The 23,968-nt window shown below is 55.6% G+C and overlaps 2 protein-coding genes across 2 annotated transcripts; both read left to right on the forward strand.

The window, feature by feature from the left end:
* The first annotated feature begins 1,491 nt into the window (after window positions 1-1,491).
* wdr81 (WD repeat domain 81) lies at window positions 1,492-8,418 on the forward strand. Its single transcript, XM_069911606.1, is given in 8 exon segments — window positions 1,492-1,686; window positions 1,688-1,716; window positions 2,241-2,406; window positions 2,802-2,940; window positions 3,229-3,927; window positions 4,167-4,312; window positions 4,801-4,980; window positions 7,116-8,418. Coding segments are annotated over 8 exon segments (1,875 nt in total). The 3' UTR covers window positions 7,437-8,418.
* Window positions 8,419-9,950: 1,532 nt separating this feature from the next.
* On the forward strand, window positions 9,951-23,623 carry serpinf2b (serpin peptidase inhibitor, clade F (alpha-2 antiplasmin, pigment epithelium derived factor), member 2b). The gene is made up of 9 exons (XM_069911552.1): window positions 9,951-10,087; window positions 13,248-13,330; window positions 14,145-14,195; window positions 16,111-16,417; window positions 17,449-17,592; window positions 19,738-19,941; window positions 20,226-20,368; window positions 21,796-21,994; window positions 22,629-23,623. Exons 2-9 carry the CDS (start codon window positions 13,268-13,270, stop codon window positions 22,949-22,951), a joined length of 1,434 nt encoding a protein of 477 aa, XP_069767653.1. The 5' UTR covers window positions 9,951-10,087; window positions 13,248-13,267; the 3' UTR covers window positions 22,952-23,623.
* The last annotated feature ends 345 nt before the right edge of the window (window positions 23,624-23,968 follow it).

A 23,968-nucleotide genomic window follows, 5' to 3' on the forward strand; every position in this document is an offset into this window, starting at 1 on the left:
TGGGATTGCTGAATCTATGGTGATCATCATCATCTTTGAATCATCAATGGGGACGGGAGAGGCTCCGGAAGATTGGAGGATTGTGCATGTTTTTCCTTTATTCAAGAAAGGGAGTAGAGAGAGGCCAGGAAACTGTAGACCAGTGAGTCTTACTTCAGTGGTTGGTAAGTTGATGGAGAAGATCCTGAGAGGCAGGATCTATGAGCATTTGGAGAGGTTTAATATGATTAGGAATTGTAAACATGGCTTTGTCAAGGGCAGGTTCTTGCTCAGTTCTGGTTGTCTCACTACTGGAAGGATGTGGAAGCCGTAGAAAGGGTGCAGAGGAGATTTACAAGGATGTTGCCTGGATTAGGGAGCAGGCCTTATGAAAACAGGTTGAGTGAACTCAACTTTCTCTCCTTGGAGCGGCAGAGGATGAGAGGTGACCTGATGGAATATTTAAGATGATGAGAGGTATAGACAGAGGCTTTTTCCCAAGGCTGAAATGGTGGCCACAAGAGGACACAGATTTAAGGTGCTGGGGAGTGGGTACAGAGGAGATGCCAGGGGTACATTTTTTATTCATAGTGTGAAATATAAAGTGTTCACTATCATTACTGTGGAGACAAAGTCTTGGAGAACAGGTTTAGCTTTATTTAAAGTCTGCAGAGTCGGGAGCCTCTGGTCTGGAGACACACCGGAGGTTCAGAATCATCACTCTTTTGTACAGTCCTGGGCTCAACATCACCCCACCTTCATTTACATTCTTCCAATCAGAATTTTAGTATATTACAACATTCTCCTTCTCCCTTCCATCAGTCCAAGTATCACTCAGTTCCTCCCTCTTCATACATCGCATGTTATGTTAATTAGTTCATTCCCTCCTTAAGGGAGTCTAAGTTAATATTCATGTCTCTATTAAGCAAGCGCAGTACTAGCTATAAACTACCTTAGGTCACTGTACCAGCTTGAACAAGATCCTTGCATCTTTGGTGCTCCTGAGAAGGGGCCCACTAGCCAGTACTGTTGTCTACTCTCAAGCTTTTATCTACATACTTTGCATTCCATTACTTTTCACAGAATGGTGCAAGTTTAATCATTTTCACATTTCACAATAGAGTCGTGGGTGCATGGAATGGGCAGCTGGCGATGGAGTGGAGGCAAATATGATAGGGTCTTGGAGCTTAGAAAAATGGAGGGCTATGGGTAAGCCTAGTCACTTCTAAGGTAGGGATGTGTTCAGCACAACTTAGTGGGCTGAAGGGCCTGTACTGTGTTGCAAGTTTTCTATATTTAAATCTGAACCACCCTGACCGGGAGAGAGTGATGGGGAGGGAGCCCCACGCCGCAGGAGAGGTGGGGAGGGAGCCCCGTGCCGCGGGAGGGGCGGTGAGAGAGTCCCGCATGCAGGAGGGGCGGTGAAGGGGCCCCGTGGGAGGGGCATCTGTGAAGTGGGTGCTGCCATGGAAACACAGTCACCATTAACCAGTGGGGTGCCCAGCTGGGGAAATGTGTCTGGAATGCTCGTTGACCTTGTGTTGGGTCCCACAGGTTGCCCCTGGCCACAGTCGAAGACTCAACAGTCGGAAGGAGGCTAGTTTATTGGCCGCTGTGGTGCTGATGCAGAAAGTCATTGTCCACTTGTCGGATACCACTCTGATGGACATCTTGCCCAAGGTCACCCAGGACCTGCTGCTGCCCGTTGCTGGAGGTTCTTACCTCCCCCCTTGCCAGGTAGGCCCAGTCCCCTCTCATTCTGTGTGCACACAGAATGCAGCCCCTGCACCTCCCACCTTGTGTGTACACAGAGTGTACGCAGACCCTTGAGGCAGTCAAACATCTGTGATACATGTGATAGGGCTTGAGTTCAGCATTGTACCTTCCAACCACACACCCCAATGGAAGGGAAGGGGATGTGGCTGTGGGCGAGAGTGAGGGAGTGGATGGCAGTTGAAGGAGGGGGCTCTACAGGAACCCTACGCAGGACAGATCCCACGGGTGTGGGGTTGGGGAATGCGGGCAGATCCCACGGGTGTGGGGTTGGGGAATGCGGGCAGATCCCAGGGGTGTGGGGTTGGAGAATGCAGGCAACCCCAAGGGGAGTGGGATTGGGGAATGTGGGTAGAGCCCAGGGGTGTGAGGTTGGGGAACACCGACAGATCCCAGGGGTTTGGGGTTGCTGTTGCAATACTGTCCAGTTAGGGGTGACATCTCAGATTGGGGAGGCAACTCAGTGGGTGACGACATATCTCTCTCAGCTTCCCAGGGGGTGCGCAGGGACGCTCTGTACTCGGAATGAAGACCCTCAGCCTTATCGCGCTGCTGTGCCTGAGGATAGGCCAGGAGATGGTGGTGCTCCACATGAGTGAGACCCTGCAGCGGTTCTTCGAGGGATTCTCTATCGTTCCAGAGCAGTGGGAGAAGGTGAGTCCCATTGCACATGGCCATGGGAAGACCCCATCCACAGGCTCATCTTTGACGTGTGCTGGAGAAGGAGGTCCGCGCTGTGGGAGGGACGGCGAGGGGGCTCAGCGCAGTCAGAGGGGCGGAAAAGGGGCTCCACGCTGCAGGAGGGACGGCGAGGGGGATCCGTGCTGAGGGAGGGGTGACGAGGGCGGTCCTTGTCGTGGGTGGGGCGGTGAGGGGGTTCTGTGCCACGGGAGGGGCAGTGATGGAGCCCTGCACCATGGGAGGGGTGTGGTTTTGCTGACAGTGAGATCCTGCTGTGCTGACAGGCTGCCTGACTGTGGGGTGGGAAGGTGGGTATGGAGGGGACCCAGGGCTGCTCCCCACTCACCCCCTGGTGCTGGTTCCTACAGATGGGGTTGGGAGAAGGTTCCGGATGGTGGGGAACGGCTGTGGCGGATGGCTGGGACCCGGCTGCTGTTGAAGAGCTGTGGGAGGTGTTCAACATGGAGATGGCCTTCTCTGCTTACATCCCCTTCAACTGCCTCATCGGTAGGTGCGGGGTGGGCAGGAGGATGGGGGGATCAGAAGGAGAGGGGAGGGGATGGAATGAGAGTGTGTGGATTGTGGAGGAGGCTGGAGGAGGGGCTGGGGTGGGAATGGGGGGCCCAGTTGTGTGCTTGACTGTGATTTGGTTGGGGGGGGGGGGGTGTCTGTGTCTGTCTGTCTCTCTGTGTGTGTCTCTCTCGCTCTCCCCCTCCCTCCACATCTCCTCTTCAGCTGACCCCATTCTTTCCCCTTACCTCTATCCCCTGCCCCCGGCTGATCCCTCCCCCACAGGTGATGCCACCATCAAGCAGTTGCTGATGAACCATGAGCTGGTGTGGACGATGGCTGCCCGTTACCAGGAGAGTGTCAGTGGCCAGGCCTCCCAGCCCCCGCTGCCCCCCTCCCCCACCCTGTCGACCCCCACCCCCTCTCAGCCCCCGCCCGGTGTCACCGGCACCGGCCTGGGTCCCGAGGACGGAGGGAGCAGCACGTTTGGCAGCCCTATGGTGGGGAACCGGATCGGGATGGTGCCAGGGACGGAGAGGTCTGCCTCTGGCCCAGGAGTGACCCAGCCCACGGGGATACCAGTGGCAGGGGCACCAGAGCCCGGCTCCCTGAAGCAGGAGCTGGCACGCAGCAGCCGGCGACTGGACGGCAACTGGCTGGCACACTGGCGGTATCAGGTAGGCCGAGGCCTTCCCGACGGACACTTCCACTTCCACCAGATCCGGCTGCAGTCCTACACTGGCCACACCGGTACCGTGCGCACCATCACACCGCTGCCCGCCGAGGACTTTTTCCTGAGCGCCAGCCGGGACAAGACGGTCAAGCTGTGGCCACTGTACAACCACGGGGATGGCTCGGGCAGCGTGGAACCTCGCCTCACCTACGCCCAGCACCGACGTGCTGTCTTCTCTGCTCAGCCGCTCGGCACTCTGCAGCAAGTGGCCAGCTGTGATGGCAATGTGCACCTCTGGGACCCCTACACTGGTGAGCTGGGGTGGGAGTGGCAGGTCATTCAGCCCCCTTTCATTACCTCTGCCTTATCTACTCTCATCCCACTGTACCCCTGCCCCAACGTATATTCGTGCCCTCGCGTTCAGATCCATTGTGACTGCAGCTCTCGCCCCTCTCCCCGCCCCACGCTCCCCCTGCCCTGCACTCCTCATGTACCCCTGCCCCACGCTTCCCCTCCCCACCCCCACCCATCTCCCTGTGCTGTTTTTCAGGGAGCACCGTGCGGGTGTTTGACGGTTTCGATTCCCGCACCCCAGTCACTGCTCTGGTGGCCTTGCCAGCTCCACACTGCAGCCTCCTGGCTGGGACCTCCGACTCTGTGCTGCACTTCATGGACCCCCGCAAGCCCGGCCTGCAGGTATTCCTCCTCATCGTCTGCCCCATTCCCACCATGTATTCCCCTCCTCAACACCCCTTCCCCCCCCAATCTGACCCCACCTCTCAATGATGGCCTGTCCCAAGGGATGGGGGAAATGTGAGACGGTGAATGGGGAGGAGGGGTGGGGGAGGGGGATGTGAGACGGTTGTGGGGGGGTGGGGTGGTTGAGGGAGGTGGTGAGGAGGTTTGGGGCTCCAGGGGAAGAGGTTTGTGGAGTGTGGAGAGGGCTGCAAGGGGGTCTGGGAGAAGAGGTACCACATGGGTTTGAGGTCCATAGGATGTGGAGGTTCTGTGGGAAGGAGGCACGTGGTTTGGGGGGTCTGGGGGAAGGGGACCAGGTGGTTTGGGGGGGTCCAGGTGAAGGGGTCTGCGTGGTTTGGGTGATTCGGGTGAAGGAGACAATGGATTTGGGGAGGGGACCGTGGGTTCAGGCAACCCATAGTGACCCCAATGCCCTTTCCCTGCAGCACGCGTTCCGTCTGGGGGTGGGGGCCAGCGCAGGGTTAATCCGCTCCATGGCCGTCAGTCCCAGTGGCCGCTCTGTTGCCGTGGGCTTCTCCTCGGGGTTCATCTATCTGCTGGACACCCGCACTGGCCTCATCCTCAAGGTGTGGCCCGCACACGAGAGCGACATCCTCCAGCTGAAGGTAAGCCGGTGAACCCTCCCTCCCTCCCTCCTCCAGGAAGGGGGCGAGGGGGGTGATGGGAGGAGGGTGCAGTAAGGTGTGAGGGCATTGAGGGTGTTGAGTGGAGGGGGGAATGAGGGGCTGGGAGGGGGATTTGATGGGGGAGGGGAGTGCCTACGAATGATGCCAGCTGGCTCCCTCCCTGACCCTCGTCCACCCCTCTGACTTGACCACCACCTTCCCAGGGCCTTTGCCTCCTGCTCCACCATCCCCACAGTGACCTCCTCTCTCCAGACCCAATTGGAGCAGGGGTGACCACCTGGCCCATCAGCTGTCTGCTCTGACCATTCGTGTCAGCCTCCTCTGGCTGTGCCAAAGCCCCCTCCCCTCGGAGTGTCCTGAGCTGGAGGTCTCTGCAGCTGGGTTCAACCAGCTTGTCCGGGTGGGATTCCTCTTGCCTCCCCTCACAGCCTCCCCACTGGTCCATACCCTCCCCTGCAGCCTTCTCTCCCACCCCCCTTCCATCCCTGCCCTTCCCAATACCCTGTGCAGAACTAGAGTACCCAGGGAGCATGCAAACTCCACAGCGACAGTGCTGAGACAGGGATCAAACTGGGCTCTCTGGAGCTGGGATCTGGCTGAGCCCCGAAGGGTTGTGGACTGTGAGGGTTAATCGATTGGAGTTTGAGTTCGAAGGCCCACGTGTGCGTGGGCAAGGACTGTTGTTCCTTTGGTAAAGTTTCACAACAAAGTAAACATGTAGTGGGTGGGTGAGGGGCTCCCTCAGCAGCCAATGTCCCACTGCATGTCCCTCACCCACCTGTACACAACCACCACAATCCCTCACCCACCTATACACAACCACCACCACCCCTGTCCCTCACCCATCTATACACAACCACCACAATCCCTCACCCACCTATACACAACCACCACCACCCCTGTCCCTCACCCATCTATACACAACCACCACCACCCCTGTCCCTCACCCATCTATACACAACCACCACCACCTCTGTCCCTCACCCATCTGTACACAACCACCACCACCCCTGTTACCCCCTCCAGTCCCCTACACCCGCCCTGTCTCTGTTACCCCCTCCAATCCCCTACACCCTCCCTGTCTCTGTTACCCCCTCCGGTCCCCTATACCCCTCCCTGTCTCTGTAACCCACCCCCCCTCCGGTCCCCTATACCCCTCCCTGTCTCTGTTACCCTCTCCAGTCCCCTATACCCCTCCCTGTCTCTGTAACCCCCTCCAGTCCCCTATACACCTTTCTGTCTCTGTAACCCCCTCCAGTCCCCTTTACCCCTCCCTGTCTCTGTTACCTCCATCCCGTCCCCTATACCCCTCCCTGTCTCTGTAACCCACCTCCAGTCCCCTATACCCCTCCCTGTCTCTGTAACCCCCCCTCTGGTCCCCTGTACCCCTCCCTGTCTCTGTTACCCCCTCCGGTCCCCTACACCCTCCATGTCTCTGTAATCCCCTCCGGTCCCCTATACCCTCCCCCTGTCTCTGTAAACCCCTCCAGTCCCCTACACCCTCCCTGTCTCTGTAACCCCCTCTGGTCCCCTACACCCTACCTGTCTCTGTTACACCCTCCGGTCCCCTATACCCCTCCCTGTCTCTGTTACCCCCTCCAGTCCCCTATACCCCTCCCTGTCTCTGTTACCCCTTCCAGTCCCCTACACCCTCCCTGTCTCTGTTACCCCTCCAGTCCCCTATACCCTGCCCCTCCCCCTGTCTCTGTAACCATCTCCAGTCCCCTGCACCCCTCTCTGTCTCTGTAACATCCTCGGTCCCCTACACCCCTCCCTGTCTCTGTTACCCCCTCCGATCCTCTATACCCCTCCCTTTCTCTGTAACTCCCTCCAGTCCTCTACACCCCACCCTATCTCTGTAAACCCCACCCTGCTGGAGGCCGTCCCCTCCCTTCCTCTCCTTTGACTTCATGGGGGGGGGTCTGTGGACAAGTCCTCTCCCTTCCATGTAATGACAGCTTGTTGGTACCAACCATCTCTATGGCTGATGGGATGAGGAATTTTTTGTTCTGCCTCTCACTGTCCTCTTCCCCCTCACCCTCCCCTTCCCCACCCCACCTCACCCCTCTTCTCCCTCTCCCCTTTCTCTCCCCCTTCTCTCTCCCTCTCCCCAGTCGGTGGAGGGTAATGTGTTGGTCAGCTCGTCCACGGACCACTCGCTGAGCATCTGGAAGGAGTCTGATCCCCAGCCTCTGCATCACTACAAGTCGCTCCCTGACCCCGTACATGCGTTCGATCTCCACGGCAGTGAAATCGTGGCAGGCACCGTGGCCAACCGGATCGGTATCTACTCGCTGGATGGTTCTGCGGCGGTGGCCACCAGTAAGCTGAGCTGGGAGAACTTCCGTGGAGTACTGACCAGCCTGGGGGTGCTCCCCACCAAGGGTCTGTTACTGCTGGGATCGGACAATGGCATGATCCGCCTCCTGGCCTAGCCCGTGGCCCAGACCACCGCTCGGGGCAGCCTTTCCGTCAACAGTAACCCTACTGTTACTGGCAGGGAACTGGAGAGTGCTGCCCCATTACCAGGCGCTGATCCTAGGTTCCTGACGGGAGACAGAATTGCTTTGGCTGCAATCTGCCAGGACACAGGAGCCCACCTCAGGGGCTGGGTCAAACTCTTCCTCCATCTGTCAGTGCTGTCATGCCATAGACTCCACAAATGGGAGGGGACCCCGCAGAGGCGAGGCAGTGTGCTGTCTGAGAGGGTCCACGAGGGGAGGTGGGCTTTGCTATTGTGGTGGACTGTTGGCCCTGTGGGGTGAGGCTGGGGCTGGGTCCCAGTGCCTGACTGTGGCCCAAGGTGTCGAGACCATTAACTGCCTTAATCTGTTGCCTGAGGAGGGAATTATGAGAGAGATTCCAGGGAAGGTGTTGCCAGACATGGGGTCGGGATGGGGGCACTACCTGCTTAGGAGCTGGGTGTCTCAGCCTGCACCCTGTTACCATCCCAAGCTGGAGCAACGAGGATGTGTTCCTTAGCTCAAATGATGTGAGCCTTGCACACCCACACCGATGTGTCTTCTGTGTACACTCGCCCCTTGCACACTCACCACTCTCCCACATGGACACTGTGCAGGCTCCCTGACACAAACACTCCTCGTATACAATACGGTCACACTCTGTCTGAACGGTGTGCACTGACACCCTCCCAACGTGTCCTCGGCGCTGGGGGAGGGGCCCAGGTGCAATAATGAGGGGGCATGGGAGTGTTTGTTTCCAGCACTGAGAGCCCACTTCCCTCAAGGTCTTCCAGGTAATAGACCCCCTCCAGGCCTGCTGTAGCTCTGGTCCCTCCTTGAATGTTGGAAGTGCTGACCAGGTTCCCTCCAACTCTGCGTGGCCTTCAAGAACATTCCAGAAATGGGGCAAGAATTCATCTGTGAATATTTATAAATAAAATATCTGAAAATCCCAGGAATGCCTCTGTCTGTGGGGTGTGTGGAGGGCGAGAAGTCGTGTAACCATCACAACCTGGTCCAAGTGCCCGAGCGCTGGCACAGTGTCGTCCTCAGCACCCGTGTTGGACACTCCGCACCCGTAGTCATGTCAGCGGGAGTGGGCATGAAGGATGGATGAGGAGCTCACTTACGCAGGGAGCGGGGGCGTGGAGCTCCCTCACGCAGAGAGCAGGGGCGTGGAGCTCCCTCACGCAGGGAGCGCGGGTGTGGAGCTCCCTCACGCAGGGAGCGGGGGCGTGGAGCTCCCTCACGCAGGGAGCGGGGGCGTGGAGCTCCCTCACGCAGGGAGCGGGGGCGTGGAGCTCCCTCACGCAGGGAGCGGGGGCATCGTGGAGCTCCCTCACGCAGGGAGCGGGGGCATCGTGGAGCTCCCTCACGCAGGGAGCGGGAGCATCGTGGAGCTCCCTCACGCAGGGAGCGGGGGCATCGTGGAGCTCCCTCACGCAGGGAGCGGGGGGCGTGGAGCTCCCTCACGCAGGGAGCGGGGGGGGCGTGGAGCTCCCTCACGCAGGGAGCGGGGGGCGTGGAGCTCCCTCACGCAGGGAGCGGGGGGGCGTGGAGCTCCCTCACGCAGGGAGCGGGGGGGCGTGGAGCTCCCTCACGCAGGGAGCGGGGGGGCGTGGAGCTCCCTCACGCAGGGAGCGGGGGGGCGTGGAGCTCCCTCACGCAGGGGGCGTGGAGCTCCCTCACGCAGGGAGCGGGGGGGCGTGGAGCTCCCTCACGCAGGGAGCGGGGGGGCGTGGAGCTCCGTCACGCAGGGAGCGGGAGGGGCGTGGAGCTCCCTCACGCAGGGAGCGGGGGGGCGTGGAGCTCCCTCACGCAGGGAGCGGGGGGGCGTGGAGCTCCCTCACGCAGGGAGCGGGGGGGCGTGGAGCTCCCTCACGCAGGGAGCGGGGGGGCGTGGAGCTCCCTCACGCAGGGAGCGGGGGGCGTGGAGCTCCCTCACGCAGGGAGCGGGGGGGCGTGGAGCTCCCTCACGCAGGGAGCGGGGGGGCGTGGAGCTCCCTCACGCAGGGAGCGGGGGGGCGTGGAGCTCCCTCACGCAGGGAGTGGGAGGGGCCGTGGAGCACCCTCATTCCACACGCTGGGGGTCGACTCAACATGTTGGCTTCTTCTGAAGCAGCAGGAGTTCCAGATGGAGTCGATGGAGGGCCGGAGGTGGGGGTGAGATTCTGAACCATAGTCTCAACTCCATTCCCATCCATCCTGGTGATGCCCCCTGACAGGACAGTTTCTGTTCAGCCTTGGTGGGACGCAGGGGTTATGCTGAAACTTCTCTGGAGGGGGTAGGTGCTGGCCGAAAACCCAACCTCTCCTCCAGGTAGTGTCGGACTCACTGCAAGGGGGCAGGGGTTGGGGGAATGTGACCCTGACTGGGGGTGAGGAGTGGTTTGAGAGACTGTTCCCCAGCATGGGGGGAGGGGGATTGTAGAGTGTTTGCTGAAGGACATGTTTACCAGGCTGTGACTGTGTTTGTTGATGAGAGGCAGTGATAAGTGTGTGTCTGGGCAGTTACTGGTTGCTGGCCTCCCACCCAGCACACTGCTGACCTCAGATTTTGCCCATATTGTCTGCCCTGCTGTTCGGGTTGGGACTCGTGGACGAGGTATCGAGTGGGTACAGAGGTAAGACCCCTGCTTTGTCCCCTCTGGCAGCTGGGGGCTTCACTCCTGAGAACTGAGGGAGGGGGAATGGGGGGTGGGTGGAGTGGTTCAAGGGGCTGATGGTAACACCTTGTCCCACTGCCTCCTGAGTGAGGGATGTCCAGTGGAGGTGAGGTGGTTGAGGGCAATGGAGTGGAGTGATGGAGGAGGAGGGAGTGATTACATGGAGCAGGGGAAGAGAGGATGATGGTAGTGAGGGGGTTTGAGTTGAGTTCATTGTGAATCGAGGGAGGGAGAGGGATGACGGTGAGCAGGGGAGGGTACAAAGAGAATATTTATTTAGTGCTGTGTTTGGATTACCTGGACCTTGGATGTAGTTTGGGACTGGGTTAATGCAGAAAACACGTAGTCAGGGATGGCTCCGTCTGCGACTGTGGGCAGTGGCAAAGATTGTTGCTGGGGTCTGAGATGTTCACAATCTAAAACGAAACCAACAACTGCTGGATCCTTCAGCAGGACCCACAGAATCTGTGGGCAGAGAGGGTCCACGTTTCACGCCCAGAGAAAGTAGTGAAAAAAATTGAAAAAAAACAGCTCGTTTCACTCTATTTGATGATGATTCAGCAGGGCTGGAGCTGATTGGGTAACAGACATGGTGTCATGAATCCTAAGAAACATGTTTGTATGGAAAAGTCTGGAAATTTGTATAAATAAGCCACCTGTGAGTCTTGCAGCAGACTCCCTGGTAGTGAGATTAGCTGCATATGGCAGTACCTCTTGTTGTAACAGAGTTCTCATACTTTGCAAAGCAACAGTGAAGCACTTGGCAGCTGTATCTGCACTTGGCAGAGGCAGGGAGAGTAGACCAAAGGGAATAGCTCTGCTAGGGTGAGACCACTGAACGTGGCAGTGCAGGTCAGTTTAAACTTGGTGACCACACAAACAAAACTGCCACAATGAGGGAAGATGGGAATGTCCATTGTGAGACAGACAGATTGAGTGAGTTACAGAGAATTTGGCAGAGAATTGGACAGGCTGGAACTATGCAGGGAGTGTTGGAACAGCACAACTTTGCAGAGCTGAGACATTTCACTCACCATAGACGCTGACTGGCCCGATGAGAGTTTTCAGGTTTATACCAGCATCGATGAGGCTGGGAGGGGCATGCTGTCATCCAGCTGTGCAGACAGGTGGTGGTGTGGGTTGGGTGTAGGGCAGGGTGTAAAAGGGATTTGTGGGGAGGGGTATGGACAAGCTGAGTGAGTGGGTGAGGACAGGCCAGGAGGAATCGTATGGAACATGTGAATTTGTTCACTTTGATTCACAGAACAGAAACACCAGGTAATTTTTAGACTGTGAGAGATCGGGTGGTGATAATGATCAAAAAGATCTGGTGCCTTTTTATACAGGGCCTGAAATCCAACGTCAAGTTGTGATGGAGGCGACAGTCCCTTAGAGTTAAGCAGGGTTGTAGTGCAATACCCAAGGGTGTTTCCCCTGGCTGGAACCAAGGAACAGGAATATCATTTGACAATAAGGGGTCAGTCCTCGGCGGGGGTGGGGGGGGGAAGATGAGAAGAGAGCCCTTCACTTGGAGGGGGCAGATACTGTTGTTCCTCCCTCATTAATTTCCAATAGATACTGGTGGTCTACTGAGCTCGAGATGGAGGGATGCAGACAGAGTGTGCTCGAGCCATGGAGATGAGCTGGGGATGGGAATCATTACACTTAGCATGAGTGAACATTCAGGAGAGCAGATGGGAGAATCTCATTGAATGTGATGGTCATCAAAGTTTATTGAAGACCAAAGATAAGAGGAGGTGATTGAATGCGCTCAGTGATTTAGGATAGAATGGTGGAGAAGGTCTTCCGACTTTGGGTCTGTGAGGCCAAGTTAGATTCAACACTTGCTGCCTGCATACAACCCAAGCCCCTCTATTCCCTGCTTGTCAACATAAGACCCTCTTTCCCCCCTTCCCCCCCAGTGCTTCCACCACCACCACCTTGGCATCCACTACTCTGTGTAAACAACTCCCTTAATTACCCCCACAACCTTAACTGCATCTCTCAAGGTTGCCACACAAGTTGATAGGATAGTTAAGAAGGCCTGTGGGAGTCTGGGCTTCTTTAAGGGGGGGGAGGGGTGAGTTCAAGAGTTGAGAGGTCATATTCCAACTCGACAAATCTCTGGTGAGACCACACTTGGAGTATTGTGTTCAGTTCTGGTCACCTCATTATAAGAAGGATGTGGAAGCTGTGGAGAGATTGACCAGGATGTTGCCTGGATTGGGAAACAAGCCTTATGAGGCAAGATTGGCAGAGCTGGGACCTTTCTCTTTGGAGCAAAGAAGGATGAGAGGAGATGTGATAGAGATCGACAAGATTCTGAGGGTGGACAGGCAACACCTGTTTCCCAAGGCAGGATCAGCAAACACCAGGGGACGTGTGTACAAAATGAGGGGAGGGAAGTTTAGGGGAGACATCAGGTGTAAGTGTTTTTACACAGAGTTGTGGGGGCCTGGAATGCCTTGCCAGGGATGGTGATGGAGGCTGGAACATTAAGGGCATTTAAGAGACTCTTAGACAGACACGTGGATGGAAGGGAAATAGAGGGTAGAGAGGATTTTGTACTTTTTTAAGGAATACATGGGTCAGCACAACATTGAAGGCCAAAGGGCCTGTCCTGGGCTGTACTGTTCTATGTTCTCTGTTCTGCAGTGTGTGACATTTTCACCCTAAGGAAAAGACCCTGTCCCACTGAGTGCAAGCAAGTGGTTTCATCTAATTATGGTGGGAGCATATGGTCACTCTGAGTATTCAAATACCTTTGGGTCTAAGGAATCACACAGATGGTTGAAAAGCTTCTGAGGACAGAAATCCCGGACTCTCCAAATGAGTGTCATGGTGTCTGAGTCTTTGGACTTCCTTTTTGACCATATGTCACCTTCCCTGGATGGCACATCTCCATTTCCCAGTCACATCCAACTGTCCCACCGTCCTGTGGCTGCTGGTGACAAAGTGTGCACAGCAGGATCCCACATTTCCACACTGGGTAGGGAGGAGGGAGGGCTGGGGCAGAGAGTCCTGGAGTGCATTGGTCTACTGGAGTGTATTCCTGACAATGCCAGCTCTGTCGAACGGCAGTTGGTGCCTGAGGTCTAACCTGTGTTTTCTCTTGCAGAGCCCTGTTCAGCAGGCAACATGAAGACCTGGACCTTTGTGGCCATTCTCTTGTGTTTATTCAAGCCTACACTCACCACTCATGTAAACTGTAACCTCTGCTCCCTCACCTGAGACCCTCTCTGTCCCTCCCTCTTCCTTTCCTCAGTCACTGCACCTCTCTGAGTTCTCGCTGGAAATCCCACCAGCAGGTCCTGGAAGGGCTGGATGGCTTCTCCCCAGTGCTGGGACCGTTACCTAGGGATCAGAACTCCCATGGTACTGGGTGGTCACCTAGGCATCGGGGTTCCCCAGGGTGCTGGGCAGAATCACGTAGAGATCAGGACTCCCTCGGGTGCTGGGTGGTCACTTAGGCATCAGGACTCCTCAGGGTGCTGGGTAGAATCACCCAGGGATCAGAACTCCCCCGGGTGCTGGGCAGAGTCACCTAGAGATCAGAACACCCCAACCCCAGATGCTGGGTAGTCGCCCAGGGATCGGGTTCCTGACATGCTCTACCCTGTGCTGCCCCTCAGACAGCCATCCCACACCAGTCTCAGAACCACCCCAACCAGCCTAGCCCTCTCATACTGAGACCCTCCTGACTGAGGACAGCGGCTGACCTGCTGAGTCCCATCACCGGGCAATCTTAAACCCAAGCAGCCCCCTCCTGCTCATTCTGGGGATGTCCTGAATCAGTGATGCATTATTCTGGGCGCTGGTCAGTGAGATGGTCACTTCGGGTACTGGTCACTGAAACATCTCAAGACCCCCCTTCGTCCCTCTCTCGTGCCTAGTGTATCTCCTGAGCTGAGATGTGTAATCACTCACAGCTCACACTGTGTCTTGCCCAGTGCAACTCAACTTTGCCCTCTCTCTCTCTCTCTCCTCCTCTCCCCCCCACCCCCCCCCCCCACAGGGAAAGGATGCCTTGGTTTGCCAAAACACTGCCGATTCCGCAAATCCTGAGGTCAGAACCGTGTAACACAGCGTGCAGCTGTAGGAAGTGTGCATGGGATTGTGTGAGGAACCAGCGGTGCGCACATGGCTATGGGGAGGGTGTGCAGAACCTGCGATGCACATGTGGCTGTGGGGAGCATGCATGGGATTGTGTGTGGAACCAGTGGTGCGCGTATAGCTGTGGGCAGAGTGCATGGGAATGTATGTGGAACCAATAGTGTGCACATAGCTGTAGGGAGTATGCGCAGGAATGACCAAGGAACCAGCATAGATGATCAACTGTTGTATATTCCTGGACCTGTCTGGACAGTCTGTGCCAGCAGCACTGGCTGTTGCTCTGGATTGGGAAGGAGAGGTAGGATGGTTACCTGTCAGATGGGCAGAGTTCCCCAGAACCCAGGCAGCAGAGGCTGATCAGAACACTCCTGACTGGGAGTGGGATCACCACCTCTGCTCCTGGAGGCCGAGTTCCAGCAGTGAAATTTGGAAATGGTGCAACCTCAAGTGGGAGAGTGTTACAACATGACCAGCAGCAATAGAAATTCCCCAAGACAATGGTGGTTTTTAATTATTAACTATTAATAATATTAAGTCTTACTTAACCCCACTATGCGCAAATGTGTGTATGTGTGTGTGTGGCCATTTCCAAAACTATTAAAGTTTAGGTATATTTGTGAAAAGTCCATTTTAAAGTTTAGTTTCAGAAATCTTTTGTATTTAAACTGAAAATCTTTACTGTTGTTCTCAAAACTCACGACTTGTAGAGTTGTTTTCAGAGAATTGTTTCTTCACATGAATTATTTCACTCTCTTGCATGGTGGTCACAGAACTTGTTTTACACATTGAGTTCACACCCAGGCAAAGTTACATGAAGTGTCCATTTAAAAATGGATAGGATAGACCTGCCCTCTTTTGACAAAAAGACCTTAAAATAGTTCTTTCTCTTTGAAACCACGGATTCTGTGTATTTCCCATGACAAGGAAAACACAGCACAACACTACCTCTCTCACTGAAGGCTACTGCATTTCTCCCTTCAGATGATGACTGGTGCAATATTAAAAATGCCTTCTTGGAGGTGCAATCACATGACATGACATCACTCCTGATTCTGTTTGAAGTCTCATCTCTTCCAAACATAGGAGTTGATAGTTACGATTTATCTGCTCAGGTCACAAGCAAATGGCTTTGTGTGGAGACAAATCATTGAAGCAAAGGTCAGCTTGTTTGAACAGATGCATCTCTCAGCAACTCCATTGCCTTTAGTTTCAATGAAGAATCACTTCTGACTTTAATGGTTGTTTATACAACTTCAGCTGTATATAATGTTGCGTCTCTCAAAATGGTTTCTTAACATAGGCTCAGTAATATATCTTTATCTCCTATGGACCCTGTGAAACTGGCTGAGTCCCTCCAGCAGATTGTCAAGGCAAGTTTAATGTTATCTGATTGTACAAGTACAACCCAACGAAACAGCATTCTCTGGTCCTTGGTGCAAAACACACAGACACACACCCAGACAAATAATACATATCATTTATATAAATAAATAGATGTTGTTTCAGGGGTATGAGAGTCTCATAGGGTCAGTGTGAGCAGCTCCTTTGGTCGATCAGCATTCTCACTGACCGTGGGAGAAAGCTGTTCACCTCAGCCTGGAGGTGCTGGCTCTGATCCTCCTGGATCTCACCCCCAACAGGAGCAGCTGGAAGATGCTGTGAGTGGGGTGGAAGGGGTCCTCGATGATTTTGCGCACCCTCTTCAGACAATGATCCCAGTAGATCATGTCGATGGGGGGAAGAGGGAGACTCCAGTGATCCTCTCTGCTGCTCTTGTGGTCCTGTGGATTGACCCCTGATCCATCCGATCTGTGTTTATACTTTGACTCTTGGGCCTGCCTGATCTGATCTGTGTCCAATTTCCACAGGCCAAGAAAGGAGCGGTGGTGGATGAGCCCAGGGTGACCTCAGCTCCCAACACCAGCCAGGGTCCGGGAGGGACCTACCAACCAGACGTTGCCCCATCGGATTCCAAAGTGATGTTGGTGGAACCAGAAGGGGGGCAAGAGGAGCAGTGTTCGGGGCCTACGCCACCAGCGAGTCTACAGCTTCTGGGAAAGGCCATTGCTAACTTTGGCATAGACACGTTCAAGAAGGTTTTGACAGAAACCAAGAGGCCGAATGTGGTCATCTCCCCTCTCAGCATCGTGCTGGGTCTAGCTCAGCTTGCACTGGGTAACATGCTTGCTCTGTCTGGGGAAGTGGGGATGGGAGATGGAGGGGAGGAAATGGACAAGGGAAGCTCCTTGGCAGCCCCACATGATCAATTCAAGATTCAGTTTATTGTCATGTAATAAAAAGTGTCAATATTACATGAAATTGCCTTTTGCCGGCTGTAAGGCAGATTCACCATCGGCAGATATTACCTGAAGTGTCTCTTAGAGTCAGAGAAAGAGAAGCAAAAGTGAGTTCCACCCAGAGTCACCTGGTGTCCGTGGATTCACCTCCAGTGCTTTCACATTCCCTGCAGCCTCAGCTCCAGATCTGAGCTTCTAACACGGTCAGGAACCCGTCAGCACCCTCTTGCATCTCAGTTCCGAGACCTGGTACCCCTTCAGCCAGCTTCGAGCCAGTCTTCAACTGTTGGTGGCCCTCACTTCAATTATCCAACATCCTGCTGCCTGTGTGTTCTTCAGCCTCCGAACCTTTCACTGGTCCACTGCTGTGTTCACTGTCCCATGGGTCGTCTCCTCTCCTCAAATGGAGTGGGGGTTGGTCTCCATGTTTTCTTGTGCCTTGTACTGGTGCTCCGCTTTCCCAGAGTCTGCCACCCTTCAAGACATTTGCCGAACACAAGCACCATCATCTTGGGCGCAGACCCCATGGCTGTGGGATTAAATGAGAGGGGATGGGTAGAGGTTGTAGGTGAGATGACAGAACAGGCTGAAAGGCTGAATGGCCTTCTGCTCCAATGACTGCAATGTCAAGAGTAGTTGAGGATGAGCCTCCCAGCTCCAGAGAGCCTGATTCGATCCCCACCTCTGCTGCTCTCCCGCTGGGAACTCTGGTTCCCCATGTCCTGGAGACCTGTGGGTTACTTGCCCCCAGTGTGAGGGTGAAGGGAAGAGTATGGGGAATTTGATGGAATGGGTTATGGAGAAAAGTAATGGGAAATGGGACAGCAGATTTGATGGGCAAAATAGCCTCTGAAGTGAGCCTGTTATGGCTGCGTGAACCAGCTCTGATCTTCACACCCTGTGCTTCAGGTTCGGCAAACAGAACGGAAAGGGAATTGCTGAGAGCTCTCCACTTTGACCCTCTGCACTGCTCGCACGATGCCCTGCATACAGCCGTCAATTCGTTCAGCCACACCGTGCTCTGTGTTGCATCCACACTCTACATCCAGCAGGGTGAGGCACCAAAACCCCACCAGGCAGGGGACGGACTGGCTGGGGCAGGGGGACAGTTGGGCCGGACGTTGTTATTTTAAACACTGGGTAGGATCCATGGTGGTGGTGGAGAGTATGAAATGGGCAGGGTGTGTGTGTGTGGTGGGGGGGGGGGGGGGGCTGGTGGTGGTGGTGTATCTGCATGAAGGTGTGTGTCGGTGTGAAGGTGTGCGCAGTGACCAGGCATGTGGGGATGCACGCCCGGTGACCAGGTGTGGGTTCACTTACTTGGGTGAGTGGATGGTCCCCGACCCAGCGATGTGTGTGATGCCCTGATGGTACCAAGAAATAGGAGCAGGAGTCGGCCATCCAGCCCATCGAGCCTGTTCCACTATTCAACGGCTGATCCAATCACTGACTCAACTCCACCAACCTGCCTTTTCCCCCATATCCCTAAATTCCTTTTTTATGTAAAAATCTATCCAACTGAACCTTAAATATGTTTAATGAAGTTGCTTCAACCCCTTCTCTGGGCAGAGAATTCCACAGATTTACAAATGGGAAAAACAGCTTTTCCTCATCTCCATCTTAAATCTGCTCCCCTGAATCTTGAGGCTGTGTCCCCTAGCTCTGGTCTCACCTCCCAGTGAAAACAATTTTCCTGTTTCTTTCTTATCTATCCCTTTCATAATTTTATAATTCTATTTTTCTTTTTCTCTGTCCTAACTCTAGCTTTGGTCCTCAGTGGCCCGCACCTCACTGGCCCGCACCTCACTGGCCCGCACCTCACTGGCCCCCTCCTCACTGGCCCGCTCCTCACTGGCCCGCTCCTCACTGGCCCGCTCCTCACTGGCCCGCTCCTCACTGGCCCGCTCCTCACTGGCCCGCTCCTCACTGGCCCGCTCCTCACTGGCCCGCTCCTCACTGGCCCGCTCCTCACTGGCCCGCTCCTCACTGGCCCGCTCCTCACTGGCCCGCTCCTCACTGGCCCGCTCCTCACTGGCCCGCTCCTCACTGGCCCGCTCCTCACTGGCCCGCTCCTCACTGGCCCGCTCCTCACTGGCCCGCTCCTCACTGGCCCGCTCCTCACTGGCCCGCTCCTCACTGGCCCGCTCCTCACTGGCCCGCTCCTCACTGGCCCGCTCCTCACTGGCCCGCTCCTCACTGGCCCGCTCCTCACTGGCCCGCTCCTCACTGGCCCGCTCCTCACTGGCCCGCTCCTCACTGGCCCGCTCCTCACTGGCCCGCTCCTCACTGGCCCGCTCCTCACTGGCCCGCTCCTCACTGGCCCGCTCCTCACTGGCCCGCTCCTCACTGGCCCGCTCCTCACTGGCCCGCTCCTCACTGGCCCGCTCCTCACTGGCCCGCTCCTCACTGGCCCGCTCCTCACTGGCCCGCTCCTCACTGGCCCGCTCCTCACTGGCCCGCTCCTCACTGGCCCGCTCCTCACTGGCCCGCTCCTCACTGGCCCGCTCCTCACTGGCCCGCTCCTCACTGGCCCGCTCCTCACTGGCCCGCTCCTCACTGGCCCGCTCCTCACTGGCCCGCTCCTCACTGGCCCGCTCCTCACTGGCCCGCTCCTCACTGGCCCGCTCCTCACTGGCCCGCTCCTCACTGGCCCGCTCCTCACTGGCCCGCTCCTCACTGGCCCGCTCCTCACTGGCCCGCTCCTCACTGGCCCGCTCCTCACTGGCCCGCTCCTCACTGGCCCGCTCCTCACTGGCCCGCTCCTCACTGGCCCGCTCCTCACTGGCCCGCTCCTCACTGGCCCGCTCCTCACTGGCCCGCTCCTCACTGGCCCGCTCCTCACTGGCCCGCTCCTTGACCTTCTCCTTTTTATTGGCCCCCACCAATTAACCCTGTTGCCCTGTCACTCACCCCTTGCTCCCCCTCCTCACTGCTCCTTTGCCTCTCGCTTCGTGCTCGAACTAGGTCCGAGACCAGTAAGTGTGCCCTTTTACCTAGTGGCCCTGCCACTCGCTCCTCCTCCTCACTGCTCCTTTGCCTCTCGCCCGAGGCAGTGAGGGAGATACCCCGTGGAGGTGCTTGATGCCTGGTGTGTTTGATGGCAGCGTGTGCGCTGCCTGGATGAGTTTGCGATGGCCGGTTTGTGTGGCAGTCCCCGTCTGTGCTGGCATTAATTCCAGGGTGTCTTGGATCCTGCAGGTTTCCACTTGAAGCCTGGCTTCCTGAAGGAGATGGAACAGTTTTACAAATCCATTCCACAGACTCTGAGTGGTGTGAGTGCCAATGACACCAGGAAGGTCAACTCCTGGGTGGAGAAAATGACCGGTGGCAAAATCAAAACCTTCCTGAAGAATGTTCCAGGAAACATTGACCTGCTTCTGGTCAATGCCGTCAACTTTAAAGGTGTGTGTTACAGCCCAAAAGGTGGGAGGTGGACATCACTGGGGGCATAGACTGGATCCCACATACGGTCCCTCACTAGGGGATGGGTCCCACACACACACGGACCCTCACTGGGGGACAGGTCCCACACACACTGACCCTTACTGGTGGACAGGTCTCACGCATTGACCCTCACTGGGGGATGGGTCCCACACACTGACCCTCACTGGGGGACGGGTCCCACACACTGGGCAGCATGTGGGGAGAGCAGGCGTGAATACTGTGTTTGTATCCTGCCCACACAGGCTTGTGGCAAGTTCAGTTTGACCCTCGGGCCACCATCTCTGAGCCCTTCTACCTACAGGATGGCAGCTTGGTGCATATCCCAATGATGCAGCATCCCAAGTACCCCGTCAGCATCTTCCACCATGAGGAGCTCCAGAGTGAGGTGAGGAACATTGGAGACCAGGGCTGCACCCAGTCACACACCTTGGCTCAGAACAGACACCCTTCTTCATGGGGATGGTTCCTGAATGAGGGGGTCCTGTGCAGAGACCCCTGTCCATGGGTCTGGTCTCTGTGAGGGTCCTATGCAGAGACCCCTGTCCATGGGGACAGTTCTTGGTTGTGAGGGTCCTGTGCAGAGACCCCTGTCCATGGGGATGGTTCCTGGTTGTGACGTCATGTGCAGAAACCTTTGTCCAGGGGGCCAGTCTCCATGAGGGCAGGAGAGATGGCGGGGCAGTGGGAGGAGACAATCCCACAGGCAGAAGGTAACAGGTGGATAAAGGAAGGAGGGCACAGCAGCAAACAGGGGGAGGGGGAAGGGGGTGAAGAGCTGGAGGGAAGGAGACAGAGGGTTGGGGAAGGGAGAGAGAACGGGGAGAGGGCCAGCAGGAACCAGAGAAGTCGATGTTAATGCCTTCTGGTTGAAAAGTGTCCAGATGGAAAATTAGATGTTGCCCCTCCATTATAAGGGTGGTCTTGGTTGGACAGTACACAAGGCCAAGGACAGACATGTGAGTATGGGGGTGGGGCGTGGAATTGAAGTGGTCGGACACTGGGAGATCCCTGTCACTGATGCGGACAGAGAAGGTGCTCAGTGAAGTGATCGTCCCGTCTGTGTCCAGTCTCCCCGATGTCACAACAGGAGCACCGGAGGCAGTAGATCTTCATCTCCTCCGAAGCTGCTCGGCCTGCTGAGTCCCCCCGGAGGCCGAGTCCCCCCGGAGGCCGAGTCCCCCCGGAGGCCGAGTCCCCCCGGAGGCCGAGTCCCCCCGGAGGCCGAGTCCCCCCGGAGGCCGAGTCCCCCCGGAGGCCGAGTCCCCCCGGAGGCCGAGTCCCCCCGGAGGCCGAGTTCCCCAGATGAAGGCTGGTCTGTGGGCAGCTTGTTGGAGCTGGTTGGGTCCTGGGACCTGCTAAATCTGGATTGATGGTGATTGATGTTCACTGACTCTGGCTGTTACCACACACCCAGTCTGTGCTAAATGGGGGTGGGATGGAGGGGCTGTTGACGAGAATCCAGGGAGTAATCCGCTCAGGACGGAATGTAGGAAACGGCACTCGGTGATGCCAAAACTTTGGAATTTCCAAGCATTTGGGCATTAGGCTTTCAGATGGGCTGAACAGCCCATGGGTTGGAGAACTTCCATCAAAACCAGTTCCACCACCTGTGTCCAGGAGGGACCTCAGAGTGAGGCATGATCTTGACCGCACAGTGTTGGGTCAAGGTCAAGTGCTGAGGACGGGCAGTGGGGACAGGCAACAGGGATGGGAGATGGAGATGGGTGGTGGGGATGGGGCTGGGCAGTGATGGATGTTCTCAGGACTTATGTCCTTTGTAACCAGCATGGGTTTGATGTGTCACCTCGTTAGGTTATCAAGATGACCTTCAAACAAAACATCAGCTTCATTGTGGTGAAGCCCATGGTGAACCAGAAACTTGATGCCGTTGTCAGCCGCGTCAACATCTCTGATATCCTGCGATATGTCAAGGCCCGGCCGATGATGGTCAAGCTGCCCAAACTCAACTTCAACTTCGGTTTGGACCTGAAGGTTGCTTTACGGAGTCTTGGTGGGTTCTGGTGCTCCCCCCCGTCCTGGTGTTTTCCCCGTCCCATCCCGTTATTTCATATCCCCCTGTCCAAGTGTTTTTCCGTTTCTCCCCCCATCCCAGTGTTTATCCTCCCGTCCCAGTATTCCCCCCCCCCCCCCGTCCCAGTGTTTCATGCCCCATCCCAGTATTCTCCCCCGCTCCGTCCCGGTGTTTCACCCCCCCATCTTGGTGTTTCTCCCCCGTTCCAGTGTCTTACCCCCCCCCAGTTCCGGTGTTCCCCCCCCGTTCCGATGTTCCCCCCCGCTTCTGTCTTGGTGTTTCTCACCCTTCCCTGTGTTTTCCCATCCTGATGTTCCCCATCCCGGTGTTTCCCTGCTCCCCTGTCCCAGTGTTCCCTCTGCCTGTTCCGGTGTTTCCTCCTGTCCTGGTATGTCTCCCCTCCCCCCCCCCCCATTCCGGTGTTCCCCCTGCCCGTTCTGGTGTTTCCTCCTGCCCCGGTATTTCCCTCTGTCCTGGTGTTTCCCCCACTCCGTTCCAGTGTTTCCTCCTAACCCAATGTCCCTTCTCCCCGTGAGCTTTGCATCTCCCCACTGACCTCTCTCACCCCACCTCTGACCTCTTACCTCTTCTTCTACCTGTCCCAACACTACAGGCCTCGACAGCCTCTTCATGAGCCCTGACCTGAGCCGTATGTCAAGTAGGCCGCTGGCCGTGTCTGCCGTGTACCACAAGGCCACCATGGAGGTGACGGAGGAGGGCGTGGAGGCTGCAGCCAGTACCGGGGTCGTCATCAACCGCTCCCTGTTGCAGTGCATCATCAACCGTCCGTTCTTCTTCCTCATCCAGGATGACAGACTGGGCATCCCCCTCTTCCTTGGCACAGTCAAGGACCCCCAGCCCGGGCTGCGGAAGGAGTGGAAGGAGAAGATGACTTTGGACCAGATGATGGAGGTGGGGAAGCCCAGCCCCAAGTGAGAGGTGGGCTTGGATCACCGTCGCACCGTGCTTCGTGTCATACAAATTACCGATTCCCAGTTCCCTCTCAGCTCCTGCTCCTGCCCTGCTAATTTGGCCGCAGCCTGAACACCACTGTCTCCGCTGAAGCATCAGGGGGCTTTTGTCTTTTGAATATTTTATTTAAAATTTTTTCCATGCATGTAATTAGTAAATGTTTAAATAAAGCAGTAATGATTAAATTTATGAAATTACAATGGTTATATGATGGGGTTTTTACCCTGCCCTTACCCTCCCTCCCTATATACCCCCCCACACAAAAAATATAAATGAGATATAAAGTGTAGAAAAGGAAGAAGAAAATAGTTTCCTGGATTGCTCGAAGGGTCAGTTCGCCCATTGGGATCCCACAGTGTTTGTACAGCCATTTTGGGGAAGAAGATTATCACAGGCCTCAAGAGGCCAGATGTACATTTTTACATATTTACCCTGAAACTTTGCATAAACACGTTCAAAATTTTCAAAAAAGTGGCATATTTATCTCTTAAATTGTTTGTGATTTCATCCAAAGGAATGTAATTATTGGTTCCTTCTCCCCCGACCTGAACATGCATCTGATTTCCAGCTCACTGTGATACACTTCTTTGCCATTGCTAAAGCTATTTTAATAAATTTTACTTGATAAAATTATAATTTTAACTTTGGTCTTGTTCCTTCTATATTCCCCAATAAAAATAAGTCTAGGTTTTCAATACGATCCCAGGAATTTGTTCTAAAGAATTTCCCAAGTCCACCCAAAAAGGCCTTACTTTAGAACTAGTGGAGTGTAAAAAGGTTTCTGTCTCTTCACCACATCTAAAATTTTGATGAATCCTATTTCATTCTATTCAATTTTTGCAGTGTTAAATGTAATTGCTGCAGATAATAAAATTGAACTCATCTCTTCCTTACATTTATAATGTTTGTCATAAAGTCCCGACAAAGATTTGACCATCTTTTCTCACGTTAATGGACTCCCTGTGCCTGCTTATAATAAAA

The sequence above is a fragment of the Narcine bancroftii genome, chromosome 14 (genome assembly GCF_036971445.1).
Source record: "Narcine bancroftii isolate sNarBan1 chromosome 14, sNarBan1.hap1, whole genome shotgun sequence".
In the NCBI taxonomy this organism is placed as follows: Eukaryota; Metazoa; Chordata; class Chondrichthyes; order Torpediniformes; family Narcinidae; genus Narcine; species Narcine bancroftii.